General features: G+C 34.4%; 1 protein-coding gene across 10 annotated transcripts in view; it reads right to left on the reverse strand.

Annotated features, from left to right (window-relative positions):
- Positions 1-12,927, reverse strand: part of CADM2 (cell adhesion molecule 2) — a 489,482-nt gene that overhangs the window by 204,457 nt on the left and 272,098 nt on the right. For 9 of the 10 annotated variants that reach the window (XM_072967458.1, XM_072967476.1, XM_072967472.1 and 6 more), the window contains one exon: positions 9,106-9,255. Coding sequence is in view for 1 of the 10 variants with exons in the window: in XM_006215816.4 (XP_006215878.3) it covers positions 9,106-9,255 (150 nt within the window). In the remaining 9 variants the exon portion in view is untranslated. Of the gene's footprint in view, positions 1-9,105; positions 9,258-12,927 lie in introns of those variants that run through there. The other variant, XM_072967485.1, reaches the window with a different exon arrangement.

The raw sequence follows: 12,927 nt of genomic DNA on the forward strand, positions 1-12,927 counted from the left end.
GAAGCCTTCATTCTCACAAACACCCACGCTTCAGCACCAAAATACCACTGCTTCCTACATTTCACAGTGCTGCAAAATGCTCATTCACTGCTGTTTCCAAGGATCGCTCACAAGACCCTGCTGGGACTAACGCAATAATAAATTAAGGAAAATAGAGTACTTACACTAATTTATAACTCTTCATGCTCACACAATATAAAACAATACATTAAAAATACTTATTTGGGAACAGGTATTTCTCAGTTGTTTTATTTTGTTTCAATTGTGGAGAAATGTTACCTGAAGAGCTACGGGAGAGAAGAGAAACATTCAGCATTTGTAAATATAGGAAATATCTAAAATAATTGAAGAAAACCAAGTGAATAAATTGAAAAGATCATACTCATTAACTTTTTAAACCACAATAAATTCATAATTTAATAGTATTTTAATTAGTACTGCCATTAATGAATGGCTATGTGGGTTTCTATTTCTACTTTTTGGTACTTAGACCAATATTTCCAAGTTACTTATTAAAAAAAGCTTCTTGGGATCAAAAAGAGGCTGTACTTATTAGGGGTATCCAAGTAATGATATTTAAAATGAGGTTTCTTACTCATTTTGTACTTCATGTTATGGTTATTTTCACAGAAAATACTCTGTCAAGTGAGAAGAATATTCTGCATGGATTCTACATAGTGAGCCTATTGACTAGAACCTTCATTGAAAGTAGAAGATGAAAATCATATTATTGCTGGGCTCAGTGGCCACACACCCCTAGTTATACCTTAAAGCACAGTAGAGGCACCTCGTATAAGCTTAAGTGATCCATTTCTCCTGGGAATTTAACTCTAGAACAGAGAAGTTCAGTGGACTCTAAATTTTTGAGTAAAATGACTTTTATGTCAGCATTCTAGCACTATTTTATCAGCCTCAAACTAAAAAAAATCAGCACCATTTCTACAATGTAGATTCACATAGGGTTATGTCTCTCAAAGTTTGGTGTAAAATATTAAGAAAAACATAAAATGGGAAAACACACTAAAATTAAATAGTAAAACTATAAACACTATGTTTAATCTAAAATAGAATTATATCAGTCTGAATCAAAATTATGTAATTATAAATAGAATTAACCTTATACTTTATGGACAGTATTTTTTGATACTGTTAAGATTTTCCTATGGAACTATAACACTGATGCTATTTTGAAATGAACTTACTTAAAAAATGTTAGATTAAATTCTCCATGGTCTCTGTGCTGATTAAAAGGCTATTCAACATAGAGACTGTATCAGTATTTCAAAAGGAAATCAGGTCCCTATATAGTACTTGCTATTTCTTATATTAGACAAATGGTACATAATAGTTTATTTACAATTACTTCATTAAAATATTATCAAAAAGGTATGTTTTCAGTAATGTATATTTTCAAGTCAGATTATTTTTTCCTAGGTTCATTTAGGATATATTTATCCTTTATTTGGGCATTTTACATCTTCTATAATGAGCCTTATTATGCGGCAGGCAGAATTACATTTAACTACTTGTAAAATGCTTGACCCAATACTTTCCCCCTATATCTGCCACCATTTCTACATATAGGCGATATACAACAACTTGCTACTTGGGGGCAAAAACTCATGTTTTATTTATTTTAGTAGTTCCAATGCTCAGCATAATTCCTAGGACAGAGTAATATTTCACAAATATTCACAGAATTGAACTGAAACTGACTTGGAAATCTTTTCAATAGCAATATGCTTAGGTATTTAGATAAAGAACATTTACTTAGTGAAGTCTGCTTTCTTTAATAACTACTAATTCTAAAAGTTGAGGATCTGAAATGTCACAAAAGATATCAAGGCAATTCCCCAGAATCTGGTTGATGATTGCTTGCATTTTTTAAAATTGTTTTAGAAGATGAAAACAGATGGCGTGATGCTGTTGACTATCCACCCAATCTGACTCTAGCCATCATCCCACTTCTAAGGCCATGACCATAAAAAGTGGTACTCACCAGATCGTTTAAGATCATTGAAATCACTGCTATGTACTGACTCTGTATGTCTTACAGACATACAAACATATTTGTAAAATATATGCCCAGAAACATACATGATTAGACACTAAAGGAAATCTAATTCTAATCAGGACAACCTGTCTTTCAAGTAGTTCTATTCAACATAGAACGGGCTCCTCAAAAATCAACATGCTACAGCAACTGCAAACAACCTAGCACAACGCTTATCACATGGCACATGGTCAATTATTTAATGAATGAAAGATAGAATAAAAACATGTTAATCATCAGAAAGTAATAAAATATTTTGGTGTTGCAGAAATAACTTTTCTCTTTATGAGGTTTTGCTACAAAAATGCTAGTGAATGGCAATGTGAAATAACTAAGAGGATTTAATTCAAGAATTTGGTCATTTTCACAGAGGTAATTATTTGTGGTAAATTTTATTTTTATTTTTAAATAAAAACATTACAAAAAATAAGGTAAAAAGTAGTAATATCAGTGAAAACTAACTTCTCTAAAATACAATATCAAGTATGGGAATTATGCTGAATTCTAAAATGTTTAAACATTAAAGTTTGTGGAAAGCGTTAGACACATACTTGTGGCTTTGAATGTCAAAGTTTCAAATCTTGATGCTGTTATAGATACCATATAATTAATACAACTTATAGTGTATATGATTATATTTTTCTTCAGGTTGCTAGGTTTTAGCATAAAGAGATAAGGGTAGGAATCACACAATGTACAACTGAAAATTTTCCTTCTGCTTAGTGAGAATTTACAATAATGGCTTTATCATTAGCAGACTAAGTGAAAGCAAATTATTTTTGTAAGAAATTTAATAGCACACAGTTCAAAATATGTATTAAAACTGAGGGATATAACACTGAAACAAGTAATGTGTTTTGGAAAAGGGCTGAGTGTTGCAACTTATTTCTCCCAAAAAGAAGCAATCCAATTGAAGGTAGTTGTGAACACAGAGTGACATAAGGTTTCTGATGGTAATTATCTTTACTGAAAATTGGACAGGAGAAATATCTATTTATGCTTGGTAAATTGTACTGGTTACCTTCTGCTTATATTCCAGACCCATTATCTTCCCTGGCCTTTGCCCCGGGAGACTCAACTACCCAGGATTCCTTGACCTATGGTTTCCATTTGGGCTCTGCCCATGGGAAGCATTGATAAGAGATCAGAAGGTAGGAGGAAAGAGGAGTCAGTTTACATATTTCCACACACCCCTCCTTCCTAACCAGCCTCAGCTTCTCACCAGAAGCCTGTTTCCAAAATGGTAGCTTTTGCTCCCTCTGTCACCCTTTCAGGCCTACTGCTGATTGCCTACTGTTACTACTGGTTTCCTACTGTTCCTAGCTCCTGGATGCCACATCATCTTGACTAGGTTCCTTAATTAAGACTGTACATCTGTAAATAGTGTGTTCACACGTCATTAACTCAAGTGTATCATTTATTTCCTAGTGGGAACCTCATTTCTACTCATTTAATATGGATGCACTTGCTAACAAATCTGCTAATACATATTAAATTATTTGCATGATGTGGTTAAAATATGAGCTAAAGTGTGTTCAGGTGATCTATCACTGCGAGGGTGACTTTGGAGTACAGACCTAAAAGAAGTGATAATTCCCACAGGAAAAGTAAAATAAATAAATAAATAAATAACAACAAACTCCCAAAAAGCAATAAAATGAAGTCCTTATCAGAATGATACAGCATGAAGTGAATTAGGCTTGCCTTAAGAAAATTCACATGTTATCATTATTTTATCATTTACTACTTGAGTTATTCAAGTCTGCAAATCTCAGTTTCTTCATATATAAAAGGGGAAAACTGATTGTACAGGGTTCCTGCGAATCCCACAAGAAAAAGTAAACATGTTGAGTGATTTACAAATTGTAGACTATTGTGTAACTGTAAGTTGTCATAACTGATTTCATGTTCTCATTGTAACTTTTACATGTTATCTGATTTTTCCTAAGAAAGCAAAAAGGAGGGTGATATTGGCCACCTTAATATCTGCTTTACTGAGTTAATCTTCGCTATTTTAAAGGCTGTCACATTGATTGAAACCAGTTGTGGGACTAGATGCTGTCAGGTGACATTGGTTGGCATGGAGCCAGGAGAACGTGTACTTTCATTTCAGGTTCATCTCATTTTTCTTCTCTTTATCACTGCTTGTTCGAGGGAACCCTACTCATGTTCTTCCTCTCTCTCTGTCCCCAGTATTAGTGTAACATTATCAGCAGAATAATTGGATAATTAACACCAGTGATTTTTGGCTATGCCCTTAATAAAAATTTATTTTCATTCCCTCAAGAATAAAATTTCCTTCAGGAAATTTTTGAGATTCACTGAAGCATAATTCAAAAAAGCAAAACTACTATAAAGAAGAGATATCAGAAAAAAAAGTCATGTATTTAACATTTTGATATAAAAACAAACACAAGCACACACAGATACGTCTGTTAAATGCATACACTGTGCACTCCTGGAGATGTCTGTTCAAAGTATTTTCTGTCAATAATAGGAAGGAACTGAAGTGTTCTTTCCTGAGCATTAAGTGATCAGATCGTATAATTTCGGTTGTTTTTTCCCCATACCTGCAGAGAAACAAACACAATGATCTAATTGATTTTTTAAAAATTTCTATTGCCAAATACCACACAGCATTCATGTGGTGTTTCAATGAACTCGCTTCCTTACTCTCTCAGTCTCCCTACTCTATTCCAAATGCTTACCTACTATTTATAACAGATGTGGTAACAGTTGTGTAAAAAGAAAGAGAAGCAGCCCATAACAAGTGAATGTTGCTTCAGCTACATTTGTTCTAGGTCCCTCTGACCCATAAGAACCTGTAAATTTTCCTCTTAATTTTTATTTTCTATTTAGATTTATAGGTTCTTAAGTGCTATAGAACAAATTCTTTCAACACAAATTATGTGAAGATAAAATGGAATTGTAACTGAATAGCTACTTCACGGGTTGATGATTTCTTGTCTTCAGGTGCACACAAAGTAGAGAGGGAAATTGTTAAAAATGCAATCCTGATCCAAAGACCAGAGGATCTGATTTGGTGGGATATCAATGAGCCCCTTTTCATTCTCTGCCAGGTGATGTCAGAAACAGAATTAGAAGTCACATCTGACTCCCTGTCTCCTACACTACAATGTCCCCATCAAACCTGTGCAATTTAAACAGCGAAATTTCATGTACTGAATATTTGGTAGGTTTTTATGATGACCTGGGGTTTTCTCAGGTGGAAAATCCGTATTTTGCAGCCAAGGCTGGAATTGAACATGATCTATTTTGGCATCTAACAAGTAAATCATGGTCTACAACTATGCTTTTCAAATATACATGGCTTTTGAGGACTTGAAACATGGCTAGTGTAACTAAAAAAACAATTTTAATTTTTTTTAAAATTAAATATAAGCTAAGTATCCACCCGTGACTGCTGGCTACAGAATTGTTCTACCCAGATACAGAACACTGTCATCATCATGGAAAGTTCTACTGAGCAGTGCTGACTATAATGCATCCCTCTGTCTTACTGTATGTCCATCTTCAAGAGTCTGAAAGGAACTGCTGCCCTTTAACTAAAAGGCAGCTGCCAAAATCAATGGCAGAGGCCACCTGGGTTATACTTAATGTGACCTGTGCCCAGGCACCTTTGTTCTCAGCATCATTCTAGTTAAAACTAACATACACCACACCTGGATTCAAATCCCTTCATTGCTAGCCATTAGCTGAATGTCTGTGGACAAATATCCTTGAGTGTTTGACTCTCATTTTCTCCCCTTGTACTTGGGGAAAGGTACTGATCACATTTAATGTGCCAAAGGTAGCAAAGCCTGAATGCACTGACCTCTTCTTTATTTTGCCTGAGTAAGAAATACACTATTAGCTTCACTGTAGCCAGTTTCTCCTCCATCACCCCCAGATACCTATCTCCCTTGGGAAGAAATTCCTGAATATTCACATTTAACCTCCCTAACTCCTAAGAAAAGGAGTTCAGCTTAATTTTCCATTAGCTGATCATCAACTGCCCACTCTCTGCATGCTTTACTATAGCTAATAATTCCAAGTAAACAGGAAAGGCTTATTCAATTCTAATTGAACCAATGGTCCACCATCCCAAGAGATCCTTGTTCAGTCCTCACAGCCAGAATCCTTAGAGACCTCCAGGTAGCACAGAAGGCTACTTAGAAATGCCTCTTGGGGCTCGTAGTGGCAGCAGCAATGTCAATGAGAAGCATTTGTTTTGTTGTTCTGGCTTTCTCTCTCCTCTTCGTCCCCCTCCTTTTCCCCCCTTCTCTCCCTCCCTACCTTCCCTCCTTCTCATCACTCTATGTCAGTATAGAAATTAAAGCTCTGGGATATGGAACTCACGTGAGAACTGACTTGCTACATCCAAAGCTTCTCAACCTCAGCTGCATTTTTAATCTTTTGAGATGCAATTAAAACACTGCAATACGGCAAGCATACACCTGAAAGAGTCTGTTTGGAAAGCTCCTGAGAACAACTGGCAACGTAATTTGAGACAGAAATAAGAACAGAGCCATGGATGAAGCCTTTAAGTAGCAGCCACCTGTAGAAGCTGGTGAAATTAGTGACACAGGCAACCCTTTCATCTTCCCTATTGTTCTCCTGAGCAGCTGTCACTTGCACAACACGTGTGGGTTACTCTAGTCATGCTAACCCACATTTAGCTTTCACACTTCGGCTCTGGCACAATTTAGCATGCTTGTTTGCTCGAAATTAGACTTAGGATTGAGGAGATCTAGGCAGGTAAATGCAGACAAAAAGACGTTGTGGGGAAAACTGTGATACAGAATCTTCAGAAAGTGCTTTAATTTTCTAACCCTTGCATTTGACAGACATCAATGCCAAAGATCCCTTCTACTACAACATCACACAGGAACTGAACCAAGGACTTGAGAGGGATAGATAGATTGGGTTGCCATTTCTGAAAGGTTTCTTTATTCAATACTTTTCCTCATTCTGTTGCAACTGATGATTAGAACCACAATAGAATTAGAAAAAGTCCAATACCAAAAATAGAAACCTCCTACATCACACACACACACAGACGGGCTTTTTTCAACATAGCTCTAAGCTGTTAAAACAATTGGGAAAGGCAAAAAATGAAATGAAGCAATGCATACTTCAACAATACATAGGGTCAGATGTATTTGGTGTTTTGTAGCAGTGTAAAGATTTGAGAACATTGCTAAATATCCCAAATATAACATGATGGGTTTTTCTCACCATGACTGTCCCACAGAAAAGAGGGGCTTTCTAGAAATAAAGTTTTTATAAATATCATACTACAAGTTTCTCTCTCTTTTCTACGGGATAGATGCATTGCTTGAAATACTCTGAATCAACTCTTGTTTTAGATATTCTATGGGGGATACCTTATAGAATCACTAAAAGAGAAGGCAAAGATATTTCATATAGATTTTGGTTCTGTGTCTGAGTATTTGACCTCACCGTTGTAGATGTCACTATAAACATGACTCAAAGATCTCCTTAAAAAGCAGTACAATAAGTTGATATAAAATAGAAGTCATTATTATACTCCTGCAGGATGAATGAACAAAAATTTTTCCCATGCTACAAAAATGCATAGTTGTTGCTTGAGACAAATTTCTCACTGATAGTATATTTTCAAAAAAGTGCTGCTAAGCAAGATTATTGTGTTAAATGCAGGAGTGGAAAAAAGCAGTATTTCTAAATTAATTTTTTTGATTATTTGGTTGTTTTTTGGGGGGAGGTTAATTAGGTTTATTTATTATTATTATTTTTTTAATGGAGGTACCAGGGATTGAACCCAAGACCTCATGCGTGCTAAGCACTGCACTCTACCACTAAGCTATACCCTCCCTCTCATTATGCTTTTATATTAGTTTAAATAGGTACATATAATCAAATTGACAAATTAGTCCAATTATATATTTAACTATTCATGAACATTCTTAAAAGTCTGCTATCTCCTAAAACATTTTCTTCTGAAATATATCATTGGGCAAATGAGAGGTTTCCTTAAAATTGGAGTCACCTTATTTTTGGGCACATATGTTTGAAATATTTATTTACAAAAACTTGTAATCAATTATTATCATAAGCAAAAAGAGGTTGTTAAATCCCTGTATGAGACTGTTTGCTTATGTATTTAAATTTGTAACTAACAGAACTTCATTCTTTGGAAAGTAACATAAATCACTTGATTTAAAACAACAAACTCCTCCAAACACCATGAAGAAGCTAAGAGAAGTAAACACTGGAATTTTTTTTTTAGTCAATGTGACTTCTCTACCCTAAAAGCACTAGTAAATTTAAGATCAAAACACAAAGCTTACGTAACGCTAGCATGATAAAACCTAGATATATTTTTGCTAGAAACCAATGAAAAAAAAAATTTATACTTTATTTTCTACTTATACAAATTTCATTCTCATTGAATATATCTGAAGTCTAAACTAGTTTATGTGGGTTATATTTGTGGAACTTTAAAGCAATTAATTAATTCATAAAATCAATTTTTAGCTATTGATTAATTTAAAAGCATAAAAATATCACATTAGATATTCCTTAGTTATTTCTCAACTTATTACAGGAATCATTTCTCGAAATTCTTTCAAACTCAATGATTTTATTTCATGAAAATAAAATCACAAAACTTTTCAAAATCATATAGTATCTTCTAAATATCTGAACTAAGGTTAATAAAAATGACATATCCTATTGCCAAGAGTGAGGACAAAATATTCAATTTATGTACAAGGTATCTATAAAAACAAAAGCATATGGTACCAGGAGCAAAGATAATTGTTAAGAGAAGGCATAAAACTATTTTTGAAACAGAATTAGAACTGTTTATTTTATTAAAAAGTTGACATAGGTTATCTTTAGTGTTTATGACTTGCAAACTAAAGTATTTAATATTTAACATGTTTAAATACAAGCAGTAGCAGTTTGGTAATCAAAAGGAATCATTTGAATCATCTCAGAAAAATAAATTCATTATAATTAGGATATTTTAGAATATGATTAAAACATTTAAAAGAAAATGTATTCACCTTTCTTGTCATCAAAGTACAGAGTCTGTTGAGCTGGATTTGACCACTGGAGGGAGGTGTTATCATTTTGATCAACCCTGCAGGTCAAAATTGCAGTTCCTCCTTCAACAACAGTTACATTCTGTGTTAGTGGAAACTGCCCTTGGCTGCCTAAAAGGGGATTAAAGAAAATGTTGATTAAATGAAAGTTATAAAATGATTAACTTACCAAAAGCCACATGGACTTAACTCCTCACTCCAAGTAAAATTTAAACCAATCAAACAACAACAGCAAAACCATATATTACAAAATGGTGAAAAAAAAAATTGAAAACTCTTAATCAAGGACAACAGTTTTGACAGATCATTAGGACTCCTTTATACTTCTTTGCATGCTCCAGAAAACCTTCTTTTCCTCCTAGCCACACAGAAATATGTATATTTAAATAATAACATGATTATCATTAATTTTCCTTAGCCTGGCATTAGTTATAGGGTGCTAGACCTGGTCATCTTTGAAGATAATAATTTCAGATGAACTGAACTCTATAAAGCAGCAGAGGAAACAAGCAAAATACTTGCCAGTAGCTTTTATAATTGCTGAAAGTCTATAAAAAATGGATACTAGAAATTTAGATTTAATTTCTGATAAAATAGACTAAAAAAGGATTCTACTTCACCAGGGTTTCTTGTAGATGTAGCTGTTTTTAGAAATACAGAATGTGTTGGAGAAAACAAGGTAAGTATTCTTCAAAAAGTGTTCATCTTACAGAATATTCATTAAAATCTTAAAGTAATTATTCTAACCCAAGAAATAGAGATAATACTTCTCTTTGTTTTCTGTAGTTTCTCTGATTTTTTCCAATGAATATACATTTCTTGTATAATCAAGAAAAAATATATTTATAAATAACCCTTGTCAATTTGGATATCATTAAAATGTAATCAAGTTTCTAGCATCCTATGTGTCCCACTAATTCATGAAAGTAATTCATGGAATAACTTGGCTTAGTAAAAGCATTTCTAATAGTTAAAACAAAATTCATGCACACGGAACATAATACATAAATTTCACTACAGCAAGATGATTTGGAGATGACCTCTGCCAAGTCTGGTAACAATTATCAACATGGACAAAAAATGACTTTCCAGAGCCAGGTTAAAACACTATTATGTGAGCAAGGTGGTTCATTAAGTCAAGGATAATTTACATATGCAAGAACATTATGATTACTTAATCACACCCATGAAATATATTTTCCTTTTCTTCTTTAGTTTTGTAATGATTCTATCATTACCACAAGCACCACTTGAGGTTATACTGGAGCTACTGGCATAAAGAATCATACTACCAAGAAGCCTGTTGATTGGCACCATAAGAGAGAGAAGAGCCTGAAGGGGAAAATTTCTTTCCAGCCCAAAATGACACAAGGTTCATGACCACCTTACATAATTAAGCCTATCAAGTAGAAAAATCTGATATCAGTAGTTCTGCCTCCTCAATGCCAACCTCTTAAGAGTCACTATGGCAACTCCCCAGGATAGCTTCCTGTAAACTTTAGAGTGGAGTTTTTAAATTGAGGTTAGGCAATGTCTGGAATAAATTCTTTAATAGTTGACTTGAAAGTCAACAGATGCCAGAGCAAGATATGTTTTGCCTTCAGCTCAGAGGTGACCTCTAGCAGGGAAACATGGAGAACTATCAATCTTGTGAAGTGAGGTGAGGCAAAAAACAATAGCAGAGAAAACGTGCGCTAAAACGGAAACAAGGAATAATTACCAGCGATACCAGATTAGCAGCTCATAAATATGGAGCTCAGAATGTTTTTAGGATAACTTTGCTCAGGTCCCCAGTTACTGATGTCATGCATAAACTGAGCAATCTAGGGGAAGAGGGGATTCTTTAGGTAATGAAAAGCATACAACTACTAATAAATATACATGATTCATCCCAGATGACAATTTGACTATCAACAGGTACATAAATAATAGCGTCTTCTTTAAAGAAGTGGAAAAAGAGCAGTGATGCTTGCAACAATTTCATCCACTACATTTGCAAAATAATTTTCAAAACATCCCCGTAAGAAAATATTATCCTTCTCATTTCACAGATGGGTAAACTGACACTGGGAGGTTAAGTGATTTCTCCATGGTGAAACAGTCAACGAACCATTTGAAGTTTGTTCAGAAAGTTTAACATTTTATTCTTATTTTCCCACAAAGGCTGCTGGGTCATCCCATATTTGTTTAAATGTGAATAATACAACAATGAAAAAAAAAAGAATACTCTTTTAACAATGGAACTTTAAATTGCATACCTAGCTGAACTATGTCCTCACAAATTTCAGTTTTAATATTAAAACCCGAGACGATGTCATTGTGAACTGCCCTTAAATGTCCTATCCTATTTAGAATTTACTTTTAATAATTATTTCTGTCTTTCTTTAACAATCTATAGAAGAAAAAACTAACATTTGTTAGGGGCTCCACAGACACTAGCACACCTACGCTTGTCCTTCCAGTAGGTGATGAGGACAGCTTCCCTCCATCTTCTCCCCACATGGATTCTGACTTTAAAGTATTATGATTTCAGTTCTCTGGGACCTGCAGCCTAAAATCCCTGCAGTCAAATAATTTAGCTTTTCCCAATAGAGAGCAAACTCATGTGCAGAATTTACTAATCCTACATACCCTTAGGATATGTAGTCTACAAAATCAACTCAAAAGCCAGTGTTGTAGGCAGTCAAACTACTTCTCAAAGCTTTGAATTGCTTCTTACTTCTGCTTATAACCTGGAGACAGCATCAAGTCAGCTGCTGCTTTTTTCTTTTAATTCCTCCTGGCTCAAGGTCAGTAGGTTGTCATTTAATTAGATCTCAGAGAGACTTTCTAAAGACATCACTAAATTTTCCAATTAGAAATATCAGTATGTTACAAAGTTAAGGATTTATCCTCAATGTATTCATCAGAAAAATATTTGGGGGGGGTTACTTCATGTCTTGCCTTGTATGAATTAACATCCAAAAGACGCATAGAGAAAGAGAAACTTGCTAAGGAGTCTGCAAAGTAATCAGAAACTAGGAGAGAGTGTGAAGACCACAGAGAAGGCAGTCTAGGTGTGGTACAGGATTCATCTTGTTTACCAAGCACTGCATTGGTCATATCGTTGAGGCCTTATTTTAGAAAGACCTTCTTCTGGCTAAGCTCATCACCATCCTAGATTTCAAATGAGACATTTTTTTCAAACAAGTTTGTGATGAGACTTAAAGAAAACACAATTTCAAATTTGGAATTGTGGAAGCTGGTTATTTTTCCAGGCAACCTATGCCCCCAATTTTTTTCCTCCTTTCCTTGAATTTATGTCCTTTCATTGTTTTCATAAATAGGGATCTCCCTTCCTTGTTTCTAAGCTAATTAAGAGTCAGATGACCTAGGGCATTTTACTTCTCTTGGAATTGGCTACACGGCTTAACTGTATGTGTTAATCTGTATCTGTGTAGGTGCCCACCATACAAAATGAAAGCATCTTCTTAGAGCAGTCACTGCACTTGTATGGGAATTGTGATAGTAGAATGACTGAAGTAACTCAAGTCTGCTGCAGTTGTTCATGGTCAAAAATGGAGAGACAGGAGAGAATGATTCTTCACTGAAAAAATATGGGAAAACTAAATCAGAAAAGCCTTATAATATAAAGTCTTAAAACATTTTGTTTTTAAGTTCTACTTGAAAATCTTGAGAGGTGTATGTGAGAAGATAAAACAATGGTGATCTAGAACAGACATATCTAATACCATTTTCAGCTCCCAAAACAGACATGAAAAGACAGACTGTGACAAATGTATG

Source organism: Vicugna pacos, chromosome 1 (assembly GCF_048564905.1).
Source record: "Vicugna pacos chromosome 1, VicPac4, whole genome shotgun sequence".
In the NCBI taxonomy this organism is placed as follows: Eukaryota; Metazoa; Chordata; class Mammalia; order Artiodactyla; family Camelidae; genus Vicugna; species Vicugna pacos.